At 41.5% G+C, this 27,318-nt stretch overlaps 1 protein-coding gene across 2 annotated transcripts in view; it reads left to right on the forward strand.

Annotated features, from left to right (window-relative positions):
* The window catches only part of SNX9 (sorting nexin 9), a 127,678-nt gene that overhangs the window by 82,534 nt on the left and 17,826 nt on the right, over positions 1–27,318 (forward strand). For both annotated transcript variants that reach the window (XM_086708233.1, XM_086708232.1), the window contains 7 exons: positions 3,825–3,990; positions 5,535–5,688; positions 9,524–9,608; positions 11,674–11,799; positions 11,918–12,035; positions 21,691–21,821; positions 26,492–26,595. In XM_086708233.1, coding sequence (XP_086564359.1) covers positions 3,825–3,990; positions 5,535–5,688; positions 9,524–9,608; positions 11,674–11,799; positions 11,918–12,035; positions 21,691–21,821; positions 26,492–26,595 — 884 coding nt within the window. The remainder of the gene's footprint in view (positions 1–3,824; positions 3,991–5,534; positions 5,689–9,523; positions 9,609–11,673; positions 11,800–11,917; positions 12,036–21,690; positions 21,822–26,491; positions 26,596–27,318) is intronic.

A 27,318-nucleotide genomic window follows, 5' to 3' on the forward strand; every position in this document is an offset into this window, starting at 1 on the left:
GTGTGTGTGTGTGTGTGTTCTTTTATCCATTCATCAGTTGATGGACACTTGGGATGCTTCCGTATCTCAGCTATTGTAAATAATGCTGCACTGAACATAAGGGTGCCTGTATCTTTTCGAATTAGTGTTTTTATTTAAACAAAGTAGTTCTAAAAAGAACTGTCTTTTTTTTAGGATGCTTGCTCTGAACAGTTCACATCTGATTGTTGCCTCACTGTTGATGAAAATCTTTCTTCGCTATCGTTACAGTCTCAGGGTCATGGCAAAGCTGAGCTCTCGCACTTGCTGTCCTACTTTGTAACCCTCTGTTTCTTTTCAGTTCACTTCATGTAGTTGCCATCAGTCTTTCTGAATCTGAGGCCACCTGCCTGGTTTCAAATTCTAGCCTGAGGTTTCCTGGCTGGAAAGAGGTAGAGGCAGAATTTCAGCCCGGCAGCCTGACCAGAACCAATGCTCCTGACCATGCTGCCCTTGGCCTGTCATTCCACGGTGGGGCCTACCCATTCAGGAACTGATAGAGATATTAAACAAATGAATGCCTGTACTTACTGCCATCTGACTATCCAAGCTTTCTGTACTTTTTGAAGTTCTTATTCTGAAAATAAAACCTCGTAGTTTAGAGTTTAGAGGGCACAGAGTATATATGGCCTACTAGAACACCCTCCCTTCAAACCATGGGAGGAAGGGGTTCTCTTAAATGAAGTCTGCTTGTCGGGCCCTTTAGCATGACTGCCTTCATTTACAGAATCCACTAGAGTGGCTCTTGAGTATCCCCATGGAAGCTGTGTATTCACAGGTGTATGGATGAAATGTCTTTCTGCTGTTAATATTTGACTTAGAACAAAACCACTAGTAACTTTGTGTTTTTTTCTTGAAAGTATAGGAGGTGTTTGAATGGAATCGTATTTCTGCATGTAAAACATACACTCCATTTTTTAGAATGCTTCTGGTGTGTTGGCGGGCAGTTATTCTCCACACCCTCCCCCACCCCCTGTCAGTAGAGAATTTAAAAAAGGCCAACCAGAGTAGTATTCTAGAATATTAGGTATATTACACAGTTAGGGTAACTTTCTTGCAAATCCCCCTCTCTTTCTTTCTTTTTTTTTTTTTTTTAACACCAATTTTTTTTAATGTGAGAAAAAAGATTCAAGGAAAGTGAAAATTTGCTATTCCATGTTCCTAGATAAACAGATTCAATACTGAAGTTATTTTTTTTAAGGCACTGTTTTCCCTGAATTTATTTGTAAGTTTAAGGTGATTCAAATGAAAATCAACATGTTTTTCAAAACTTTACATCCTGATGCAAAAGTTTAGATTGTTTTAGTTTTAAAACATTAAGCTGATGCTAAAGTTCGTGTGTAAAAATAAAAGATTTATGATAAAGTACAAGTGGTTTTCTATCTGGTGGGCTCCCAGGTCACTTGGTACTTGTACAGATGGACTCCCAGGGTACGAGAGGGAGCCCAGAGACAGGTCCAAGTCCAGGATGTGATAAAGGTGACATTTCAAATCAGTGAGGGGAAGTTGGATTTTTCATTAAATGGTATCAGACCAACAGACTGACTACAAGATAAAATTAAGTCAGTTGCGCCTGGGTGGCTCAGTCGGTTGAGCGTCCGACTTCGACTCAGGTCATGATCTCGCAGTGTGTGAGTTCGAGCCCCGCGTCGGGCTCTGTGCTGCCAGCTTGGAGCCTGGAGCCTGCTTCGGATTCTGTGTCTCCCTCTCTGTCTCTGTCCCTCCCCCACTCATGCTCTCTCTCTCTCTCTCTCTCTCTCTCTCTCTCAAAAATAAACAAACATTAAAAAAAATTTTTTTTTAAAGATAAAATTAAGTCAGATTCCTATATTATTTCCTCCATCAAAGTAAATTCCAAGTCAAAGATTTAAAAGGTCTAAACCAAGGAAATAAAACGCACGGCACCGTGGCTGCCCCGAGCGGATGGGGCCGTGTGGGAGATGGGCCGCCATTCTCTTACCGTAATACTCCCTGAGATCAGGTGCCATGCGTTGCCTGTTCCAAAGTATATGCTATTAATAATTGAACTATAAAATTACTTAAAGAGAATACAGGAAAAAACAAAGTTTAAAAATAATTTTGGAGCATGGTGGCCCCCTGTTATGCAAGGCAGAACCCATCAGCAAGTTAGGAACAGAGGAACATAACTGTACGATCTCTTTGGGAAAGAATTTGACACAGTCTGTCAGCTGAAGAAGCACATTCATTAGCCCAGAAATTAATCTTCTGGGAATTTCACAGAGATGTATGGGACACACGGGAAAAGATGTACAAGCATGTGCATGGCGGGGTTGTTTGCAGTAGCTGAACACTGAAAGTACGATATGTGAGCATCAGCATATGCCAGTTCAACTGGGAGAAAACTGCAGCGGAACTTCCTGGAGCTGCGTAGAAGAGCCACGTCACCCGTTCGTGCTGATGGACCTCGGAGAACGTTTCAGGCCATTAAACGAAGGAGACAAACACAAGTACAGAACACAAAGTATCATTTGGGCCCACTTGTATGCTTAAAAACAAAAAGGAGAGATGCCTGGGTGGCTCAGTCGATTAAGCGTCCGACTTCAGCTCAGGTCATCATCTCACGGTTCGTGAGTTCGAGCTCCGTGTCGGGCTCTGTGCTGACCGCTCGGAACCTGGAGCCTGCTTTGGATTCTGTCTGTCTGTCTGTCTCTCTCTCTCTCTCTATCTCTACCCCTCCCCTGCTCACACTCTGTGTCTCTCTCTCTCAAAAATGAATAAACTTAAAAAAAATTTTAAAAACAAAAATGATCTCTGTGGGTGGGATATTTGATTAAGTATCCATAAGGAACTGATTAGTAATAGTTGTCCAGAAAGAACGGCAGCTTAAGTGGCAGGTATATTTATTAAATTGCATATCCTTTTATTCTTTTTAAGGTTTTTTGTTTGTTTTTTTACTGGGAAGGTATTACTTTTTCAAATAAAAATAAAAACCTAGTCAAAAATACAACAGATTTGCTCTAAAATTGCTAACGTGAGTAAAACAGAACCTCATCAGCTTGTATAATCTCAAAAACATGATTTAAGTGGGGGAAAAAAAAAGAACCTACAAAGAGATACGTACAATGTAATGTTGTGTAGGTCAGTTTTTAAAACATAAGTTATTTACAATGTAATTAGTAAGTAGTGAAAGTATAAAACCGTGGGCAGAAATGAATACACTGAATACACATTCAGAAAGGTAGTTGCTGGGGGGGGGGGGAGGCGAATGGGGCAGGAGGGACAGGGAAGGAAGAAGGGGAGTAGACAGCCGCTGTGTCTCATAGTTCCTTGTTCCTGGTTGTCAAGTTCCTAAGCAAATATGGCAAAAGGTTAACATCAAAAAAAAAAAAAAAAAAAAAAAAAAAAGGTTGATGCTGCTTTTTGTGTTTTCCTCATCTATTTAAATGTAAAATGTATTATTTAGGGGCACCTGGGTGGCTCAGTCAGTGAAGTGTCCAATTTCAGCTCATGTCATGATCTCACGGTTCATGGGTTTGTGCCCTGCGTCAGGCTCTGTGCTGACAGCTCGGAGCCTGGAGCCTGCTTCAGATTCTGTGTCTCCTTCTCTGTTTGCCCCTCCCCTACTTGCACTCTGTCTCTCTCTCTCTCTCAAAAATAAATAAACATTAAAAATAAATGTAAATTATTATTTGAATTTATTTATTTAAATTTAAAATTGTTTTAAATTTATGTCAACTTTTTCAGCACCCCTGTTGTATTCATTATTATGTAATTCCTACTGAATTGAGTAATGTTTTCAAGAAGTCATAAATATTCTTTCTCTTTTTTTTTACCCCTAACAACAGGTCAGCAGTGGCAATGACCCCTGGTCAGCCTGGAGTTCTTCCAAATCTGGAAACTGGGACAGCACGGATGGCTGGGGAGCCAAGCCAGAGGGGGCCGCGGCCCAAAGAAACACCTCCAATAACTGGGACACTGCCTTTGGTCACCCCCAGGCCTACCAAGGACCAGGTGAGGAAGAGGGCCCTGCTGGTGATCGGGCCCACCCGTAAGGGGACTAGTGAGAGCATCCCAGTTAAAAATAGAATTTAATCAAAGGAGCGCTCTCAAATGCTCTTACTCACTAATAGCAAACCTAGATTTCTGGAGCCAAATGTGGGTAGTCGTTAATTATAATCTTTAGTTCCGTCTTTGTCATCTGTCATGGAGTCGCGAATGCTTGCAGGGTTTGTAAAGCAGAACAGAATGGCCCAGTGGCTGCCTGAGATGGAAGGGCATGCCTCCTATCGCCGTTAGCTCGATTGCCACTGCAGGAGACCCAGCTCGTGCTCCTGGTCCCCCAGAGAGACAGGAAATCTCAGTTTTTTAATGGCATCTTCCCACTCCAGAATCTTAGCAACTGATACACATTTGCTTTAAAACTTTGGGCCAAAACAACTGCATATACAGAGTGAGTATAATTTGTCACCTGCTGGTTTATAACCTCTGACTCGCCTGTTTTCTTTTTCCTTAACTACTCATTTGACTCCCAGGCCTTAATGGAAATACAGAAGCAAAAGAGGAATTTATAGAAGGGGAAACAATTCAGGAATTAAGAAAAAGGGTATTTATGTCTTTCTGAAATTAAATAAAAAGAGATCTGCCCCTCATTATTTTACGGCCCCTGTCTGAGCACGTCACATGGAGTACGAATGTGCTAGTGGCAGGGAACCCATGCGCAGGAAGCACGGGGGTGGCGGGCAGGCTCCTGCTGGCAGCCGGGGCTGGGCTGTTGGCAGGTGCGGGAGACACGGGCTCGGGCTGCGACCCAACAGCTAACTCCTGGCTCTGTACTCGGCCCAGATCCTCCCGGTGCATTCAGTGCCTTTCTTTTTCGTTTTGGCATTTGTCTCTTCGCTTCTCCCATTGGCACTGCTAGGGTAGAGATCCCAGGATACCTGAGGCCCTCAGGGTGGGAGACAGAAGCCCAGACTAGGACCAGGAAGGAAGGGAAAGCCTGACAGAGGTCACTGTTAGGATATGAGGCTCCTGGTACTGCCACTTCCCTTTTGTCTTGTTTCTTCTCCATCCCTTCCCCCTCCACTCCCACCCTGCTCCTCTCTCCCTTTCCCAGTGTTATCGTTCATATTAATTTCTTTCCAAAGATCTGTCATTTCCCCCCCCCCGGCCCCCCTCCCCCACACTCCCCGGTATTCGTGACTGAGAAGGTATTCAATGCTTATTTGCAAGTTTATAAGGCGAGATTTATCTGTGTGTGGGCCTTGCCCTGGGTACACACCTCGGAGCCGCTCTCAGTCTGCATCTGTCTGAAGTTACTTGGAGGGACAGCCTCGTTTCTAACTTGTCCTTTGCACTAAAAGGCAGAATCCACAATTGGAGCTTTAAACCTAACTAGAGCCTTTGCTCCAGTCTGCATTATAATCCTGTGCTACGCCCTTGTCTCCTGTTCTTTAATTGGTTAACGTAGGTCCGGTCCATAGTTACTCTCAGAAAATTAAGTCATTGCATTTGTATTTTGTTTTTCTTCCCTGGGGATCTTCTGTGCCCACCTCTAGCAACCGCGGGTGATGACGATGACTGGGACGAAGACTGGGACGACCCCAAGGCGGCCGCCCCCTACTTCAAGGATTCAGAGTCAGCAGAGGCAGGGGCTGCTCAGCGAGGCAACAGCCGGGCTGGTTCCTCCTCTATGAAGCTGCCACTTAACAAGTAGGTGTGAAGGGTGTTGGCACCGTGAACACTGTGCGGAAACAGACAGGAGATCCAAGGAGGCTTTCCTCTTTTCAGCAATCTGAAAGGGGGTGAAGTGTGGGGTGGTGATTTGGATCTCAGCTTTAGCTTCTTTAAAGAAAAAAAAATTTTATTCACTTTAAATATATACATTATATGTGTATATGTTATATTCATATATATATTATAAATATATATGTAAATAAGTTTATTCACTGTAAAGTGAAATAGTTGTATTTAACCATCTGCCAAATACCATCTTTTATCTTTGTCAGCTCTGTGACACATTAAGTTCTTATTGCTGATGTCACAGGAAAGCTAAATATAATCATATTAATAATAGTAACTCTCTTTTAAATGTTTTACCATTTGTTGATCACTTACTGTGTGCTGGGCATTGTGCAGCGTGGTTTGTACGCACTGTGTGACCCCCATCTCCCTCTGTGGTACATGTAATCTCTGTTTTTCTGTGGGAAAAACTGACGCCCAGAGAGGTTAAGGAACTGTCCAAGCTCACACAGGTGCCAAGTGATCTAATCAGGATCCTAGTCGATCCCTCAGTCTCTCAACTACTTGCCTAATACGTTTCAAGGCTTTGTTTTCATGTAGACTTCTCTTAGATTTAAGAAGAAAAAAAAGTGTTGGAACAGTACTTGTAGACACAGTGCCTAACAGGAAAGCATCTGGGAAGGGGGGGAATACGGCCATAGCGCCCTGGGATTTCCTGGGGGAGAGTTCTGGATAAGTCTGTAGTTCACAGTGTAGCTCGAAGGAGACAGAATTTCTGACTTCCAGAAGGATCTTCAAATACTCTTCTTATAGTAGTGTGTTTAATACGGTTTTTCTAAAATTACGACCACTTTTTCTCAATGCTCCAAGTCCATGATTCAAAGCTGCTAGGAAGGAATGTTAATCCGTATCTGGAAAAAGTTGTAAACATAATGTTTGCTGTATTTCTAGATGTCAAGATCTAGGTCTAGATCTGCATATGAGTTGTGCAGGTTCCCCTTAGTATATCTAAATAGCATCAGATGATTAAATGAGCTGTCTTCTAGCCACACATTCTTCCTACTTCTCTCTCCAGTTTCTTCCAGTATGTATTTTCAGGCTCCATTGCACACATAATAACCTTAGTCATTCGTATTGACTATGTGCTGTTTCCTTTGGTGGAATAGGAAGTTCTCAGTGTGGTCCGCAGTGACATAAATTAGTCTGTTCTTTAAACCTAAATACAAGTGCATTTAAACCCGTTTTGCTGCCATGTAAGCCCCCCTTGGACAGTGAGGAAGCACAAACTCTACAACAAATGTGTGGCCAAGTGTGCCTGGCTAGTCAGTGAGGTTCTGTCTCATGCCCGGGTCCCTGTTTCTGTTTGCCCTGGCTCCCTTCTTCCAAGTGATCTTGGGGAAGACAGGTGACCTGTTTGAACCTCCGTTTCCTCATCTCTGAAGTGAAGGGGATGGCTTTAATTTAAAATGCTTTCTGCTCTAAAATTTCAGTTCAGGTTGAAACCAAATCAGAGGAGTCCTCATTTGCACCTGAACCTCTGAGGCCTCCCTCCCTCTCTCTCTGTCTCTGGTGCTGAGAGCTGTTTAAGATCCTGTGTGTTTTTTTTTTATTTAACTTGACTCATGTATGAAGGGCTCACTTATAACAGTTGTAAAACTTTTTAAAGTATTAGCATTTTTCAGGAGTTAATCCATTTTATATGATAGCTGTATTCCAGTCCAGGAACATGAACCTTACACTAGAGAAGGAGAATAGAAATGTAAGTGTACTTGGGCATTATAAGAATCTATCTTGATAACACTCAGAGAATTAGTAAATGGCACTGCTGTTTGGTAAGTATTAAGTGAGTCGGCCCTAGAGTGTTGCTGTGATCCCTAAGAATACCAAAGGAAGTGTGAAATGAGACTCTGCACCCAGAAGCTTACAGTCAAGGAATTGCTACTCTGTGACTTCCTCAATTTTTCCATCAGTATTTTCTAGCGGAAGCATAGGTTGTTTTAATGAAACCGTTCCAGGGGCCCCTGGGTGGCTCAGTTGGTTGAGCGTCCAACTTCAGCTCAGGTCATGATCTTGTGGTCCATGAGTTCGAGCTCTGTGTCAGGCTCTGTGCTGACGGTTTGGAACCTGGAGCTGACTTCTGATTCTGTGTCTCTTTCTCTCTGCCCCTCCCCTACTCGTGCTCTGTCAAAAACAAATAAACATTAAAAAATTTTTTTCTAAATAGAACTATTCCAGATGAGTCCATTAATTCATTAAGTATTTAGTGTATTTTTCCCACAACTCCTCTGGGTCCTGGAAATACAAATACCTTCTCTAAGGTGCTTCCGGTCGGCTGTAATGTGTAAATGGATGATGGCAATTAAGTGTGATAAATTGTATAGCAGAAGTATGCTCAGAATGTTGAAGAAGCACAGAGAGAGCTAGCTAGCTGTACCAGAGGCTGTAGGGAATACTTTCAAAGAGATGATGGCATAGTTAGAAATAACTTTAATTTATGAGTATATTTGTGAGGCTCTTTATATAAACTCTTACATTTAATTCCCTTATCATCTTAAAAGGCAGGTCATATTGGTCTCATTCTTCACACAAGGAGACGGGAGCTCTAAAGGTTACATAGCTTTTAATTGTTGGAGTTGGAATTCGAACCCAAGGCCATCCAGCTCCTAGACCCCTCTTTGTTCTCTCTTGTATGAGCTATGTTTAAAGGATGTCTTAGGGAAAAGAGGATAGAGGTAGGTCCTTTGAAGATGAAGGAAAAGACAGGCCCCTGAGACCAGCATGTTGGCCTTTAATTTGGTATTTGAGTGGAATACAAGTAATGTAGTTGGTTTTTTATAGAAATAATACTTCTTTTCCTATTATAGGTATTTTGCTTTCTGAGGGTCTTTTTTTCCTGCTTATTAAAAACATTTCTGAAACCCAAATTAATCTTGCCCTCTTTAGCACTTTGGCGGGCGGGGGAGGGGTGGGGGGGGTGCCTGGGTGGCTCAGTCAGTTAAGTGTCCAACTTGAGCTCAGGCCATGTCTATCTCACAGTTGGTGAGTTTGAGCCCCACATCGGGCTCGCTGCTGTCTCCATCTCTCTGCCCCTCCCCATCCCCTTTCAAAAATAAACATTAAAAAAAAAAGAAAGAAACCTCTTAAAATAAAATAAAAATAAAAACAAATCTTTAAAAAAAAAGTAGCACTTTGGATGGCTATATGTTTATTCCAGTGTTTCTCCAATTTTAGAATGTGTGTGGAGTCTCTTTACTAAGGAGACCGGTTTTCTTTTGTGTCCCCTAAACCAGGTCTGAAGATAATCCAAAAGGAAATGGCACAAGTACTTATGGACAGCGACAGCTTCTTTTGGATAATTGTGGCTTCCTTGAGGGAATATGTCAAAAGGCAGCTTTAATTTGGATATAAAAATGCTGGCATGTGGCCACTGGCCCATGTGTTCAACTCAGATGGCTGTTCTCGGTACTTTCTCCTCCTGTGCCCTGGGGGACGTTTTTCTAGGCTGCCCTTCACTCTTTGTGGGGTGATAGAGTGTTTCAGATCCAGTTAAGCAAATAGAGTACCCATAAATATCACACCTTCTGGAGTCAAACTGTTCTCTGACCAGATAAAGCTTAATTAAATGACTAATTGGCCATTGAACAATCTGATTACATTAGGTTTCATTTACCACAGTTTCCTAGTCCTGGTACATCTGAAAGACAGAACAAGGTTAAAACTGTTGTATTAAGTAAATGTGGACAAGAGTTGGAGAGTTCCTCTCAGGAAACACGTAAGACTCACGGGCATTTATCTTCATGATCAGATTTCCCGGATTTGCAAAACCTGGTATGGAACAGTATTTGTTGGCCAAGCAACTAGCAAAACCCAAAGAGAAAATTCCTATCATTGTAAGTTCATTCACTTTTGTTTGCTTGCTTCGTTTCTAATTAAGCTCTTTTATAATGCTTGAAAGCCTAGAGGGTTATTAGTCTTTTGGAAGGTATTTTTAACACATCTAATGCTCCAGGTAACTGACAATATGTATTAGTATTGGAAGAATACTAAAAATATTTAGCATACATTAATGCCTGTCATTATGTTGTTTAGGTATATTTTATTTTTACTTTTAAGACTATTAGTAATTGAACCAGCAGCACCTATAGCATATTTTTGTTCAATAATTTTTTTTCTCCAAAGTGTCTTGAAGTATCTTTTATATACTGTCTTTCTACCAGCCCTATATATTTAGCTAACAAATCCTAATCCAGATATTTAGGTCTCTGCCCTGGCAAAGTACAAGCATATTATCAAAATAAAATGTTCTTTCCACTGCATTGGTGACAGTTAGCTTTTTCTTCCAATAAACCAGCTGTCAGGTCACAATAAGGAGCTAGCAAATAAAAACTGGGAGTTGGTGACACCATTAAGAATCTCTCTCAAAGAATAACTTGATTATTACATAATGTGACACGGGCTCTCTGGTTTCACCCAAATGTTGACTGCTGATAGATTTTCTGTCTAAGCATTATCTAACTTCTGGAAAAGAGAACTCTGGCTGTCTTTTGATCCTATGGACTTGACCTAGTAACTGTAGGACAGGGATGGAGGTGAGAGTGGGGGCCTTGGGTGTGATCACCGTAGGCCCAACAATAGGAGGTGGAAACACCTGGTCTCATTCTATAATCTCTGGGTCCTGGGAAACTTGATAGAACTGCAAAACTGATCATCGGATTTATTTTTATTGTGTTCCTACATCTTTGAAAAGCTTGAAATCCTAGAAACTCGAGAAAGAAGGGCTGCAACCAAGAGCCCCTTTTATCCCTTTCCCGCAAAGCAAATTTGGGGTAATTACCTTCTGAGTGGTTAGAGATTATTTTAATTTTTAAATTTTTTCTTCAGATTTTTTTTATGTAACTTCTGAACATACATTATTTTGTTTTTTCGTTAAATTTAAAACTCCACAGGACTGGAGCCCACGGCCCTGCCCCTCAGATCCTCAAAAGGGACTTTATCACAAGCCCAGAAGGGTTGGAACGGAGCTGAGGGACCCATAGGTTGTAGGTAGAAACGGCCCCTGAACCCTGTAGGCGGGCCTGCCCAGGCAGGCTCCTGGCATGAAAAGGGAAGCCGAGGAAAAATGCCTTCAAGTCTTCAGAAAACTGAGAGAAAGCAGAGATGTGGTTCTTTGCTTTTGAGGCACAGCAACTCTACCCACTAAGAAAATTAAAAGCCTCTGGATATTGGGCCCTAGTTGATCGGAGTTACCTCTCTCGGTCTCAGTCACTGAGAGACACTCCCCAGAGGCTCCTGCTCCACAGCTTTCAGAGAGTTTTCTGGATCTGAGCTCCCTCTCAAGGAGTCATAGTAGCTCCTTGTCAAGGTCTTCCGTTTAGTCCTCCAGTAAGATTGTTTGGGCCCTGGTCACCCTCCTGACCTCATAACCTCTGAACTTTGTTTGATACACCACCCCACTGTTTCCTCCTTCCACCTTTAGAAAGAATTAGGACTGAACATGCAGAACATGAGAGTGAGCCTTGAAAGAATTTGATGGCAGTTTGATGTTGTTGAGACATCCAGGTGTGTAATTTTGTATTTCACAAAACCATCAGTGTGTGACAGATCGGAAATGTTTTAAAACTAGCCTGTCAACACATACGACTAGGACCACTGAATGGGAGAGAGGAAGACTGTGTTCCATCCTGCCCTCTCCCAGGAGAGGGAGGCAGACATCTCTCCTCCGTGGCCTGAGATGCCCACATGGGGAGCAGGAGGGTTTGTCCTGGCAAGTGTGTTCTTTAATACATAATCTTATCAGGAACAGGGAGCGTTTACATAACTTCTCAGAGAAGAGCAAGAATGATCCTCCAAAGGACCTCTAGTCCTTTAGTCCTAAAAATCCTTTAATGACTTATATCTAGCATATTGACTATTTTTGCATGTAACAAAATCACCTCTCCCTGGAACATTGTGTAGGTTGGAGATTATGGCCCAATGTGGGTTTATCCTACCTCTACGTTTGACTGTGTGGTAGCAGATCCCAGGAAAGGCTCCAAAATGTATGGTCTGAAGAGCTACATTGAATATCAGCTAACACCTACTGTGAGTATCTGAGTTATCAAAACAGAATCGTGCCTGTGTTCCAGCTACACTTTGCTTTTTTCTTCATTTTCTATAGTTGGCATTGGTAACATTTTCTTCTCTCTCCCTTGCATTATAGAACACTAATCGATCTGTAAACCACAGGTATAAGCACTTTGACTGGTTATATGAGCGTCTCCTGGTTAAGTTTGGGTCAGCCATTCCAATCCCCTCTCTTCCGGATAAACAAGTCACAGGTGAGTGCATGTGACCTTCAACTCAGGATGACAAGTAACAAGACTGCAGATAGAGCATCTGTCCTAATGGAAATCAGTAATGACATTTTCCATCTTCTAGAAGAACAACATATGTGTTTGGAAACAGTAGCTAAGTGTTGTACATCCATGTATACTGGACATACATTTGGAAGCTACCTAAACACCTAATGAGAATATTGCCTAAAATTGTTTGAGTTCTTGCATACACATCTTAAGTTGTAGCGGTCATTGTGTCTTTATTGCTACATGATTTCCTGTAAAAGAAATACGTGGCTTTTTTCAATGTGAAAAGTGACACCTGAGAAAATAGGAATGCTCCAAACAACCTGAAATGGAAATAACAATGTATGATCCAAATGATGTAAACCTGTCATGCAGTTCAGCTGTGTTATTTTCATGAGAAGTATGTAAATATCAGATGTTGTAGAAGCCACAGACCTTCTAAGGATTAACGTAAGAAGTTGCAAAGTTGTTTACTCCGTTACTTTGGTGACAGATAATGTTTAAATGTTTTTGTTTACTGTTGATCATCACTCTCTGCCTTAATTATTCAAAGTGTCCTATTTCTCCTGTTTGTTTCTCCTACACCCCCTGCCTCAACTGATCAATATGGTCAAGATCAATATCAATATGGTCAAATGATCAAACGGTCAGTAATTCACGGTGCTCTGAAAGCCCCTTGTAAAAATGCACTTAGAGAGTATTTGTTTCTCTCTGCTTTGAGAACTGTCACTGGTTTTTGGTTTTTTTGCTTTTTTAATCTGCAGCCCGGTATAGACCCTGGAATAGTAGTACTCAGAACTCCGTATGTTTGTCTTGGAATAAAAGTGTGTAAAGAGGCTGAACTTCACTAGAGATTAGAGTTTTAAAATGCAGCCACAAAACTTGCAACTAAATGAAACTAGTAAGAATAGAAAGGGAAGGATCCAAGATGAGAGCAGGGCCTAAAAGGTCAGTGCCAGAGAGGCTCCACGTCATATACCCCGAACGGCTAACCTGAACTCGGGGGGAGGAAGTGTGGAATCTGGGCAGGAGGACTTCTTTCCTGGAGGTCAGGGAAAACCGGAGAGGGTTTAGTCCTCACTCAGCCAGAGCGGAGGTGGAGAGCTGGGAGAGGGATGGGGACTCCAGGAGCCAGATGGCCGAGCCAGCACCAGGCACTTGCGGCGTTGGGGTGAAGCCACCTGCCTGCCAGGTGTCACGTGTCCCCGTGTGCCGCTCCGTGCTTTCTCACGGCCGAGGCACTCGATGCCGCTGAAACAGGCGCTTGAATCTGATTACAGATTGTTCTTTTGACGTCACAGGATGTGTATCAGCTAGTCATTAGCCAGAATTCGTTACCTCGGGTAAGACGGTTACAATCTCCTTAAAACTTGGTGCTGTATTTTGTTGTGTATTTAGGTTTCTCTGAAACTGTTGGAGGAGATGGAAGGTTTTGTTTTTAAAGAAGTTGTTTTGATTGTGACTTTCTTTTTTTTTTTTGGAAAACTTTTCAAAAATTTCAAATGGTAGCAGAGGGGTGAGTGGGGCTGCATTGCCAAGTAGGTGACAGACCCGTCCTGGCCCTCATCTGGGTGGCTCCTGAGCGGGCCCTCCTGGAGCTGGGGTGGGGGTGGGGGGTTGGTTGCTGAGTGAAGGCCACGTCAGGGCGGCCAGGTTGGCACAGATTGTCGCTTCCTCCCCCCGCCCCCCACCCCGCAGAGGTGTCCCGGGTTCTGTGCCCAATCCAGATACTCACTCTTCCTCCTTTTTGTCACCCTTATTGTTTGAAATCACAGCTTTCCTTTTTCAAATTTAAATCCATTTCCTTGAAAACTTCAGTTCTGCCTTTCTCCTTGTTTTCAAATTTCAGTCTGTTTCCCTGAATTTTAGCATTCTCCTTTATCAACTTGATTGGCACAATATGGGTTTCATGGTGTCTAAGGAGCTGTTTCGAGGCTGTGGGGATTTCTCACATCTTTTAGGTTTTAATACATTGTTTTCTCTGAATCCGGTAACTCAGTGCTAATTTAAAGCATCAGAGAGCCACACAGTTCCGCCCCCAAACTAAGGTTTGGTTTTTTTAAAGCTCAGGCCCGAAGCCAGAGGGATGTCATAGAAAGCAAGAAAGCAACAGCCGCTCAGTCTGAAGAAAGTTGAGCTTTGATTCTCTGACTGGGACATGTGCCGAGGAAACTGAAAAGCACAGAAGCCACTTTATCTGTCCCCTCTCTCGTTTGCCTCCTGCCTGTGATACCCACAAGATCATTATTATATAAACCCCCCTCTCACTTACATCCTGGAGGGAAGAGTAAGGAATGCCAAGTGGATGATCTCATGATATTTCTGTGCCCTTGATAATCCATCCATGAGGAACTTACAGCTAACAGTTTTAGTTGGTTGAGAGAGTTTGTTCTCTGTGAAATAATATTGAACAAATCTGGTTTTATTCCTGGATGCCAAACTGGTATACTCACATACTTGGTGAAAGCCTAAGTCAGGTTCATTGAAAATGGAGAATCGGAAATCCCCCTCCCCCCGACCTTCGTTCCAGTTTTCTGGAACCTGGTAGGAGAATCCTAACAAGCACAAAATAATACCTGAAGTCAGAATTTGAAAATAAACCAGCGACGTCAGAAAATTTTTCAGGAGGAGTAAGCATTAATTAATTCGTTAATTAATTTCAGGCAAGGAGTAGGTTTTAAACTCTTGGTATAATTCGCTTTCTCACGTGGAGAATTCAATATAGCCCAGCTTCATGCGGACTCACTGGGTCTCTTCTGCCAGGAGGTGAGTCATCTTCTTTCCAAGGGATGAGACTTTGTTTCTTCATAGTCTTATTAGCTTCTATACCATTTAATCTCTACTGAGATTTGAAAATTTTGAAGTATTTTAATATATAGGAAGTGTCCTGATCCATCGTGCTGTTTGGGTGACTCTTTCTGAGGTAGTGAGTTTTTGCGGTATGGATCCGGAATGCTCTTCTCTCTAAAGAAAGTTGTGCTTATTTGTACTTGTCATCTCTAAAGGAAAGGCCAGCCTGTAGTTTTTAAGTTTATTTTCAAACGTACATACAGTAAATTAACTCCTTTTGGTGTATAGTTTTAGGAGTTTTGGGACACCTGGGTGACTAGTTGGTTAAGCATCCTACTCTTGGTTTTGGCTCAGGTCATGATCTCACGGTTCATGAGTTCGAGCCCCACATCAGGTTCTGTGCTGTCCATGTGGAGCTTGCTTGGGATTCTCTCTCTCTGTCTCTCTCTCTGCCCCTCCCCTGCTCTCTCTCTTTCTCTCTTTCAAAATAAATAAACTTAAAACCAAAAAGTATTAAAAAAAAAAAAGTTTTGACAACCACTATGGTCTTATAACCACCACTACATTCAAGGTACAGGAAGTCCCCCCACCTCCCCAAATTCCCTTGGGCTTGCCCCTTTATCTTCATCCCCTCTCCCCAGTTCTAACCCATGGCAACACTGGTGTGTTCTTTGTCTCTATAGTTTTGCCTTTTCCAGAATGTCATTATAAATGGAAGCATATAGACCTGAGAAAGCAAGAAAAATCTCATACGACCCAACCTTACTCCTAAAGGAGTTAGAAAAAGAAGAACAAACGAAGTCTAAAACCAGTAGAAAAAAGGAAATAATGCAGAGCAGAAATAAATGAAATAGAAACTAAAAGAACAGTGGAACAGATCAATGAAACTGGGGGGGGGGGCTCAAAAAAATTGGTTGCATACAGTGTGTACTCTTTCAATTATGGCTTCTTTCTCTTGGCGTTTGGCGTTGTGCATTTGAGATACACGCAAGATGTGTGCATCAGTTTCTTTTTATTGCTACTTCCATAGTTTGTTTCTCCATTCACTCGTGAAAGGTATTCGGGTTTTCAGTTTGGGGCATTTATAATAAAGTTGCTGAAAACATTTACATGCAAGTTTTTGTATTAAGCGTAAGTTGTCATTTCTCTTGGGTGAATACCTGAGAGTGGAATGACGGGGGCATTTGGCAGGCATATGTTTCATGTTTAAGAAATTGCCAAACTGGGGTATGTGGGCGGCTCAGTAGGTTAGGCGTTCGACTCTTGATTTCGGCTCAGGTCACCATCTCGCAGTTGTGAGATCGAGCCCCGCATTGGGCTCTGCACTGAGCATGGAGCCTGCTTGGGATTCTCTCTCTCTGCCCCTCCCCCCTCAAAAATAAAGAAATAAGCATTAAAAAAAAGAAAGAAAGAAAGAAATTGCCAAACTGTTTTCCAAAGTGGCTGTACCGTTTCGGAATCCCCACCAGCAGTGGATGAGGGTGTCAGGAGCCCCACATCCTTGCTTGCGCTTTTGGTAACGTCAGTTTTTCTTTATTTTAACGATCTATTAGGTATGTAGTGGTACTTCATCATGGTTTTAATTTGCATTTCCCTTATAACTACTGTTGAGCATCTTTTCATGTGCTCATTTCCCTTCCATATATTTTCTTTGGTGAAATGTCTGTTTGAATCTTTTGCCCATTTCTTATTAGGTTGTTTTTTTCATTACTGAATTTTGAGAGTTCTTTACATTCTGGAAATAATATAATCTGCAAATAATTTGTCCCGGGTGTGGCTTATCTTTCTCTTAACAGTGTTTTTCGCCTAACAAAAAGCTTTTAATTTTAATGAAGTTCAGAGTACCAATTGTCTCTTTTATGGATTGTGCTTTAGGTATCATGGTGAAAACCTGTATGCCTAATCCAAGTTCACGCTGTTTTCTTCAGAAGGTTGTGTAGTTTCAGGTGCATTTTGAGTTAGTGTTTGTGTAAGATGCGAGGTATAATAAAGTAGAAGTTTATGTTATGCATCTGGATATCCAGTGATTCTGGCACTACCTGTTGGAAAGACTGTCCTTTCTCTGTTGATTTCCTTTGCATTTTGTCAAAAATCAATTAAGCATATTTGGTGGGGTTTTTTTAATGTTTTTTTTAATGTTTATTTACTTTTGAGAGAGAGACAGAGACAGAGCATGAGCCGGGGTGGGGCAGAGAGAGAGAGGGGAAGACACAGAATCCGAAGCAGGCTCCAGGACCTGAGCTGTCAGCACAGAGCCCCACGCGGGGCTCGAACTCACGAACCGTGAAATCATGACCTGAGCCGAAGTCAAACGCTTGACTGACGGAGCCACCCACGTGCCCCAATTTGGTTTTGTTTCTGGGCCGTATTCTCTTCTGTTTTGTGTCCATCCTTTTGCCAATACCACAGTGTCTTGATTCATGTAGCTCTATAGTAAATCTTTAAATCAGGTAGTATAAATCCTCCAACTTGGTTCTTTTTCAAAATAATTTCAGGCTGTTTTTCTTTTGCCTTTCCAAATAATTTAAGAGTCCATTTGTAGATATTTGTAAAAAATCATGCTGGGACTTTGGTATATATATAGTTCGTAATTGTTATATCTTCCTGATGAGCTTTTTTGTCTCTAGTGAGATTTCCTGTGTTAAAATCTGTTTTGTCTGATGTTAACATAGTCACCCCAGTTCTCTTACAGTTACTGTTTGCATGGCATATCTTTTCTCATCTTTTACTTTGAATCTGTTAGTGTCTTTGAATCTGTATCTCTTGTTGACAGCATCGTTGGAGCTTGCTTTTTTATCAAGTCTCTCAACCCCTGCGTTTTGATTAGAGTTTTTACACCGTTTATATTGAATAATTATTGACCCAGTTAGATTTATGTTTGCCATTTTGATATTTGTCTTCCATGTGTCTTGTTTGTTCCTCCTTTAGTGCCTTTCTTTTGCGTTAAATATTTTCCAATATGCTGTTTTAATTTCTCTCACTTTTCCACTAAATTTTAAAAATTATTTTCTGGGGCGCCTGGGTGGCGCAGTCGGTTAAGCGTCCGACTTCAGCCAGGTCACGATCTCGCGGTCTGTGAGTTCGAGCCCCGCGTCGGGCTCTGGGCTGATGGCTCAGAGCCTGGAGCCTGTTTCCGATTCTGTGTCTCCCTCTCTCTCTGCCCCTCCCCCGTTCATGCTCTGTCTCTCTCTGTCCCAAAAATAAATAAACGTTGAAAAAAAAAAAATTAAAAATTATTTTCTTAGTGGTTACCTCGGAGGATACTACGTGCATCTTTTTTTTTAAACTTTTTTTTAATGTTTAGTTTTGAGAGAAAGAGACAGAGTGCGAGTGGGGGAGGGGCAGAAAGAGAGGGAGACCCAGAATCCTAAGCAGGCTCCAGGCTCTGAGCTGTCAGCACACAGCCCAACATGGAGCTCGTACCCACGAACCATGAGATCATAACCTGAGCCGAAGTCGGGCGCTCAACTGACTGAGCCACCCAGGTGCCCCTGTGTACATCTTTTTTGTAATGTTACAATGCACTTCAGATTAATACTCAATTCTAATAAAATTGATAGAAACTCTTCTCCATTATAGCTCTGATTCCCTCTTTTTATGCTACTGTCATCATATATATCATAAATCCAGCAATATTGTATGATAATTATTGCTTTCTACAATCTTATGTCTTCTAAAGAAGAGAAGAAATTAGAAAAGAATACATATTTTATGTTAGCCCACATATTCCTAGTGCTCTTCATTTCTCCCTGTGAATTTAGGTAATTTCCTTTTAGCCTGACGTAGTATTTTTTTTTAACCTGAAGGGCTTCTTCTAGTATTTCTTTAATACAGCTCTGCTATCAGTTAATTCTCTCATCTTTGTTCATCTGAGAATGTCTTCATTTTGCCTTTATTTTTGAAGGATAAGTGTGCTGGTTATAGAATTCACAGCTGACTGTTTTCCTTCAGCATGATGAATATGTCTTTCCGTTGCTTCTGACCTCCTTTGTGTCAGATGACAAATCAGTCAGTTCTTTTGATTACACACACACACACACACACACACACACACACACACACACACACACGAGCACATTCCACTATACAAAATGAGTCATTTTTCACTTGCTGCTGTCAGGGTTTGTTTCTGTCTTTCGACAGTTTGATTCTGCTGTATCTTGGTGTGGATTCATCCTCATATTTATCCTATCCAGGTTTGTTGAGCGTCTTGGAAATGCAGATTAAAATTTTCCATCAAATTTGGGAAACTTTCCCTTTTATTTCTTCACATATTTTTTTTCTTCTTCTCCTTTGTGGACTCCCACTGCAAGTATGTTCACGTGTTTTGTTTTCTGAAGCATGGTTCATCCATTTTTTTCTCTCTGTTCTTCAGATTAGATAACTTTTTTTTTTTTTACTTCTTATAAATTTTTTTTTTTAATATGAAATTTACTGTCAAATTGGTTTCCATACACTACCCAGGGCTCATCCAACAGGTGCCCTCCTCAGTGCCCATCACCCACACCCCCCCTCCCTCCCACCCCCCATCAACCCTCAGTTTATTTTCAGTTTTTAAGAGTCTCTTATGGTTTGGCTCCCTCCCTCTCTTTTTTTTTTTCCTTCCCCTCCCCCATGGTCTTCTGTTAAGTTTCTCAGGATCCACATAAGAGTGAAAACATATGGTGTCTGTCTTTCTCTGTATGACATATTTCACTTAGCATAACACTCTCCAGTTCCATCCACATTGCTACAAAAGGCCATATTTCATTCTTTCTCATTGCCAAGTAGTATTCCATTGCGTATATAAACCACTATCTTCAGATTCACTGATTCCTTCTTCCGCCGTCTTGAATTTGCATTTGAGCCTCTACAGTGAATTTTTAATTTCAGTTACTGTATTTTCAGCTCTAAACATTTCATTCTATTTATTTGTAAGTTCTTTTTCTAGAGAATTTTTATTGTTTGATTCCGTGTCCTATTTCTCTGCATTTTTAAACATGACTTTAGCTCTTTGAATGTATTTCTGGAAGCTGCTTTGCCTGCTAAATTCAACATCCAGGGACACTTTAGAGATGGTTTCTGTTGACTACTTTTTTGTCGGTATGGGTTATACCTTGCTTTTTCTCTGCACATCTCTTAATTTTTTGTCAAAAACCGAAAATTTTAGACAATATATTTTAGCAATTCTCAATTCTGATTTTTCATCTCTGAAGGTTGTTGTTTCTACTTTATGTTTATTTGATTGTTTGGGAAGTAATTTGCTTAGGCCAAGTCTCTGAATTGTCTCTCCCCTAAAGTTCAGTTATTTTTATTTTTTCTTTTAAGTTTGGCTCCCTGGGGCTCACCCTTGTGTCTGTGTAGATTAGCAGTGAGCCTGCCTCAAGCCAGTACGGCTTCTGTCCTCTGCTGATGGATCTTTGGGTAGGGGAGTGCATTCAAAGATCAGGTAATTTTCACGTTAGCCACCCTGGCTTTTACTTTTTTGCGGACCTTTTGTGTCTCCTTTACAAGTGTGTGCAGCCTCAGAATTGGCCAGGAATGTGTGGCTGACTCGGATTCCATCTGGTCTCCACTGTTTCTGCACGCAGCCTCAGTCCGGAAAATGCTTGGCTGGACCAGACAACCTTGGCTAGTGGGGTCATTGGCCCTCTCTGTTCCCCAGCCTCTGGATTGTCACTGCCACCACCACTGAGTATGAGCACGTCCCCCTGCTCCAGGTCAAGTGAGCCTTTTTGCTCGCCAGGGAACCTGCAGTGGCCAGCCTTCGCATTCACAGTCTGCTCTACACTGTCAGAACCTCCATGTCAACCAGGGAGAGGGTGGGGAGGTACAGGGGCCACAGGGGAGCTGAGAGCAGCCCCACACCAGACAGAACGCCACAGATTTCCATAAAGTTCGGCAGCTTTGCAAGTATGAACACTTCTCACATGGCTGTTTGCCTTTGGTTGATTTCCAGAACACTTATTTTTGGTTCTGGGTTCTGTCCAGCTTTATAATTGTTTTGGGGGGATGGGAATAGCTGATTGCCTCACTCAACTGTAGCTGGTATTTTCATCTCCAGGAGCCTTTTAACGAACAGAGATTTTGATTGGTGGACTTAAAACATTTTCAGTGTTCACTTGATGTTTGGTATGTCAGGCTTGTTAGGCTGATTTCCTGCTTTTAAAACAGAAATATCACTCATTTGGCTATGTTTTAGAATGGTCATAAGTTCTGGGATAGTAGCTTTATTGCATTCGTGGAAAAATTGCTTTTTCTATTTTTGGTTTAAGTACGTTAAAAAACAATGAAATAAAGAGCTACGGTCTTGAGCTACTTTTCATAAATACTAAATTTGAGGTTATATTGCATTTGGACACATTTTTATAGATATAAAAATTTTACACACTTTGTAAGGATTACTTATTAAATTCCATTCTTTCATGCCTTTCTGCCTACAGACTTCATATGGCCACGCAGGACTGGCATAGTCTTAGTTTATCAGAAAGAGGAAGTTTTTCATACTTAGATAAGATTTGCTTCTAAATTTGTTGAATACTCAGGGATCCTTGAAGAAAATAGTACTTTGTAGCTGTGATTTTTCTTGTCACAGCTACAAAATTTGTTAATCTGTTAAATCAGAATCTCATCCTTAAAAACTAAAAAGCCTGTTGTATCTCTTTCCTGTAGCTCTTTGAGCATCCGCTGTGTTACAGCTTGTTTTTAGGTTAGTGTTTTTAGTTTAGTGAAAGATCACTATGGTTTTACCTTGTACTAAATAACTTTCTATCAAAGACCCAGTAGATACAAACGGCTTTCATTTGTGCTGACAGTAATCCGCTTTAGACAGGGGTGTATATCACTCTTGTCCACCTTGCAGGTCGCTTTGAAGAAGAATTTATCAAGATGCGCATGGAGAGACTTCAGGCATGGGTGACCAGGATGTGTCGTCACCCAGTCATCTCAGAAAGTGAGGTTTTCCAGCAGTTTCTAAATTTCCGAGATGAAAAGGTAGGACCTTTTGTTATGACAGTCATTGATCATATTGAGAATTGTCACATTCATACCAATTTTATGTCTGAAAGTTAAAATTATGTTGACTCGCTATTTCTCATTTCCTCCAAAGACAATGAGGGGACAGAAACCTAAATCCTAAGCATGGGAAATTAGTCATGATAATGTGGAAGAACCGCTTGCCAGAATGGTTTTCCATCAGCTGGGAATGGATTGGACCAGAGTGGGCAGGAGGTGAAGGATATGATAGGATGAGGAATGAAAATTTTTCCTGGATGCTTTTAAAAATAGGATAGGCCCCAAACTATGCAGGATATTATCAGTGTGAAGTGAGGGAAACAGAGTGAATGATTTCTTAAGATCACATTTTGATCTTGCAGTGTAATAACGTTATGAAACAAAAAGTAGATTCAGCATTGGACCAGCCTTCTCCAAGCCAAGGCGTTTTTCCAGAACGGTAGTCGCAAGTCCAGACTAAATGCTGGTCTCCCTTTGTCCTGTATATAGTCATTCTGCCAATGGCCATGTATTCTTTGTTGAAGGTCAAGAAACCATTGGCTGTTTAACATCTCATTATTGTCTACTTTGGAGATGGTTCTCTCTCTCCATAAACTTTTGCTCTAAATTGTACCTTTTTATTCTGAAAGATGTTTTCTCCATGTTTCTCTTACAACAAAGATGACATATCTTAGAAAGCAATGTAAAGAATAAAAGCATAAGTTTTTATAGGAGATAGGAAATATATTACAGTCCTAGAAAAAAAGTCATGAAATTATTTTCGTGTTTTATTAAATTAAATACCGGAATATTATATACTTTGTTGGAACTTTCAGGCAGAGATTTACTTGCTAAACTGCTTTGTAGTACTTTTCCCTTGTTAACATGAACACATTTATAATAAGTGTAAATAATCAGGCTCTGTGTATGTTTACAGACCTACGCATACACTTAATATTGTACAATTATTTGGGCCTTATTTTCAGTTACTGCTTATTTCTAGAATTGGCACGCTTATTTGAGTGTGTGGCATGTAACCAGGCCAGGAACTAGAAAACACTGAGGTGCTTCAGCAATTTTTGGTCAAGATTGTAGGTCTAGACTTGCACCTGCTTTGGACAAGTCTGGTTTGTCTGGTGAGAGGTGATGTCAGTCACAGTGTGCCGTGAAATCATACAGTGGTGAAACTAGGTTCTTTGAGGGAGTTCTGTCCATCAGTTCTGTTACTGTGGAGACACGAAAACTGCATGGAATCCCTTCCCAACTTTCTTGCCTTGCTGGTACGCACAAGGCTCAAACAGAAGTCCTGATTTTCCAAAGATTTGATTTAGAAAGCGCTTCTAAAGGTTGTGTTCAATACAGAATATTATTATTTAAAAAAAAAAAAGAAATCTGGACACTGGGGATTTAGGATTTGATATAATAGGAAGAAGAAAAAACCTGGGAGTCAGGACACCTGAGCTCTAGTCTGGGCTCTGCTGCAGGCTCCCTCTGCGATCTTGGCCTCAGCATTTGATCTCTTTGGGTCACAGTTTCTTCACCTGCTAAATGAGGGTGTAAAACTAGATACTCACTGAAAGCTGTGATTCTTTGGCCAGAAATAGCTCATGTAGATGGATGGACGTAGGTAATCCCAAAGACCCGAGGAGAAATTATTAGAAATAAGTGGTTAGAAGATAGCTGGATGCAAGACAGCACATATTTGCATACCAGCAATAAACACAAAATGAAAATCTAAAAAAAAACTATCACAGTAGCATCAAAAATATATCTAGGAATAAATACAAGAAAATGTACAAAAAACTCTACATAAGAAGCTTTGATGTGGTGGTTCCTGGGTGGCTCAGTTGGTTAAGCATCCAACTCTTGATTTCAGCTCAGGTCATGATCTCACTGTGAGATTGAGCCCCATGTCGAGCTTGTGCTGACAGTGCAGAGCCTGCTTGGGATTCTGTCTCGCCCTCTCTCTCTGCCCACCCCTGCTTGCATGCGTGTGCTTGCTCTCTCTCTCTCTCTCTCTCTCTCTCTCAAAATGAATAAACTTAAAAATAAAGCTATAAGGAGTGCCCGGATGACTCAGTCGGTTAAGCATCTGACTCCTGGTTTGGCTTAAGTCATGATCTCACAGTTAGTGAGATTGAGACCAACATCGGGCTCAGTGCTGACAGCTTGGGATTTCTCTCTCCTCTCTCTCTGCCCCTTCCCAGCTCACTCACTCTCTCTCTGGCTCTCTCTCTCTCAAAAAATAAATAAGTAAACCTTAAAAAAAAAAAAAAAAGCTGTGAAACATTTTTGAGAGAAATAAAAGAAAACCTAGCTAAGTGTTCCATGGGATTGGGGAACAGAAAAGATGCCACAGGTGGAAAATCAGAGCACTAAGAATAGCCTAGCCAAGGTACCCTTGAAAAAGAATGAAGTAGGAAGAGGGCTTTATTGGATATTAAGACCTGTTATAAAACTAAACTAACTTTAAAAGCATGGCATTGGCATAAGGCCAGACAAATAGATCAGTGGAACAGAATAGAAGGGACACACAAAGTCCAGTGGGGATAGGACAGTCTTTCCAGTGAATGGTGCTGGGTCACTTGGGTGGCTTCGTTGGGGAAAAATGAAATTTGGTCCCTACCGCACAACAGTCTACTATGGATTTTGTTAGGGTTGACATTGGTGTTGTGGTTATGTATTTTGAAAATGTGGTCTTCTGTATTAAAGTCATATAATAGCCTTCTCTATATAAGGTATTTATAGGTGAGGGGCACCTGGGTGGCTCAGTTGGTTAAGCATCTAACTGCGGCTCAGGTCATGATCTCAAAGTTCATGGATTCAAGCCCTGCATCAGGCTCTGTGTTGACAGCTCAGAGCCCGGAGTCTGCTTCTGCTTCTGTGTGTGTCTCTCTCTCTCTCAAAAATAAATAAACATTTAAAAAAAAAAAAAAAGGTATTTATAGGTGAAATGATACCATATCTGGGACTTCCAGTAAAATCAAGGGAAAAAATGCAGAATGGAGAAGAATAGAAAAAACAAGATTGGCAAATGTTGATATTTGTTTTGCAGCTGAGTCTGAGAGGGGAACTATTAGACTTTTCTGTGTACTTTTATATGTATTTGGAAGTTTCCATTGTATAGAGTTTTTAAAAAAATCATTTCCAGGTGGTTTGCAAGTCTAATGTGAAAGGCAATACATAAAGCTTCTAGAAGGTAACATAGGGGAATATCTTCATACCCCTAGTGGAGGGATGGATTTCTGAAATATGACACAAAAATGACTAATCACACAGGAAGAGGTTGATAAATTAGACTGCATTAAAATTAAGAACAGCTGTGTATCAAAAGAAGCCTTTAAAAGTGAAAAACAAGCTAAAGTTACGAACATTTAGAACCAACTAAAGGGCTGCCTTTTAGAATATAGGAAAACACATACAAATCCGTAAGAAAGATAATCAGCCCAGTTGTAGGGTTGACTTGGTAACGTACTTCACAAAAGACAGTATCTCAGTCATCAACGAATGTATGGGAAAGTACTTAATCTCATTAGTCATCACGGGAATGCAAATCAGAAGTACCGAGAATAGTACTACCCACTAGCCAGAAATGGCTGAACTAAAAACCTAGTGTCTTAGTGAGCTCAGTCACACCTGTTGGTGGGTGTGCAAATGGGTAAGACCAGTTTGGAAAGTCACCCAGCGTTACCTACTAGGGCGAACATTTTCTGCCCGCATCAGGGCACATGTACATAACATCTTGCTCAACCACCGCCCTCCTGCCCGCAGGGCCTCGGGTGGCTACCCGTAGTAGAATGAACAAACTGGGGAGTGTTCAGGCAAGAATGGAACCAATGACCTGTGGCTCCACCAACAATGTGGCTGTAGCTCCTAAGCACAGGTTGAGCCAAAAAAGCCAGACACAAAGAATACATGGTAGGGTGGTCTTCACCAGCTCGGAAACCCAGCCAACCTACCCATGAGGGACTTGTGTCTAGAGGGTATAACTTGAAAGAAAAGTGAGGAACTGGTAACTATAAAAGAGGATAGTGGTTACCTTTGTGGGGGAGGGCAGGGGTCAGGACTGGGAAGGGACACGAGGGGCCTTCTGGAATGCCAGCTTGTTTCTCTTGGCCTTGGGGTAGGTTACACAGCTATTATCTTACACTTTGTGAGAATTGGTCGCACTGTATATTATGGCTTTAGGCGCTTTTGTGTGTGTGTGTGTGTGTGTGTGTGTGTGTGTGTGTGTGTGTGTAGATCTTTATAGATCTGTCTTACAAAAAAAAATTTTTTTTTTAAAAATAGCTCATAATATTGGTTCCTATCTTATATTTTAGAAAAGGTTTCACCTTTTTTAAGAAAACATTTAACCTAAAACTTTGAGGTACTTGGTCAGGAATATAGGGTGTGTTCGTGTTCACTGTTATATTGCTGTGCGTTGGGAAAGGATAGGGATTGAGTCCCCTCGCTCTGAAGGGACTTGGGCTCACAGGGACCGTTCTGCACATCGGCACGTGTTTCGTGTACAGAGATTACATCTGGAGTGTGCACACTCCCTCAGTGGAGAGGGCGATGGCATGGGAGCTGCTGTCGACAATTAGAAAGATAGTCAGTGAGCCAATCGCATTAGGGAGTTTTGAAAGACTGTGCTGTCCACGGTAACATTATAATGTTCTTATTTGCAGGAATGGAAAACTGGGAAGAGGAAGGCTGAGAAAGACGAGCTGGTAGGAGTTATGATCTTTTCCACCATGGAACCAGAGGCCCCTGACTTGGACTTACTAGAAATGTAAGAGAGATCAGCCTTTCCTTCCTCCCAAACCTGTGTCCACCTCCTGTGCTCGCAGGCTGGGGAGGCTGTGGTTGGATGATGGGGAGCACATCACTTGTGCAGGGAAGCGTTGTCTTTCTAGCCGTAGCATCAGATTGAAGTCTGCTTCCTTTTTACCTTGAAGTCCGTGATTTCATAATGGACATGGTGGTTTCTAGTTACCTCTAATAAAGCATGATAATTTCAACAATAGCCACATTATGGAAAGAGCCTAAATGTCCATCCACTGACGAATGGATAAAGAAGACGTGGTTTATATATACAATGGAATACTACTTGGCAATGAGAAAGAATGAAATCCTGACATTTGCAGCAACATGGATGGAACTGGAGGGTATTATGCTCAGTGAAATAAGTCAGAGAAAGACAGATACCATGTTTTCATTCATATGTAGATCTTGAGAAACCTAACAGAAGACCATGGGAGAAGGGAAGGGGAAAAAAAAGAGTTCCAGAGAGGGAGGGAGGCAAACCATAAGAGACTCTTAAATACAGAGAACAAACTGAGGGTGGATGGCGGGAGAGGGGAAAGCAGGTGGTGGGCATTGAGGAGGGCACCTGTTGGGATGAGCACTGGGTGTTGTATGGAAGCCAGTTTGACAATAAATTGTACTAAAAATGAATAAAAATAAAAAATAGGTCTGATTAAAAAAAATAATAATAGGGGCGCCTGGGTGGCGC

The sequence above is a fragment of the Puma concolor genome, chromosome B2 (genome assembly GCF_028749965.1).
Source record: "Puma concolor isolate L17-30 chromosome B2, mPumCon1.1.hap2, whole genome shotgun sequence".
Lineage (NCBI taxonomy): Eukaryota > Metazoa > Chordata > Mammalia > Carnivora > Felidae > Puma > Puma concolor.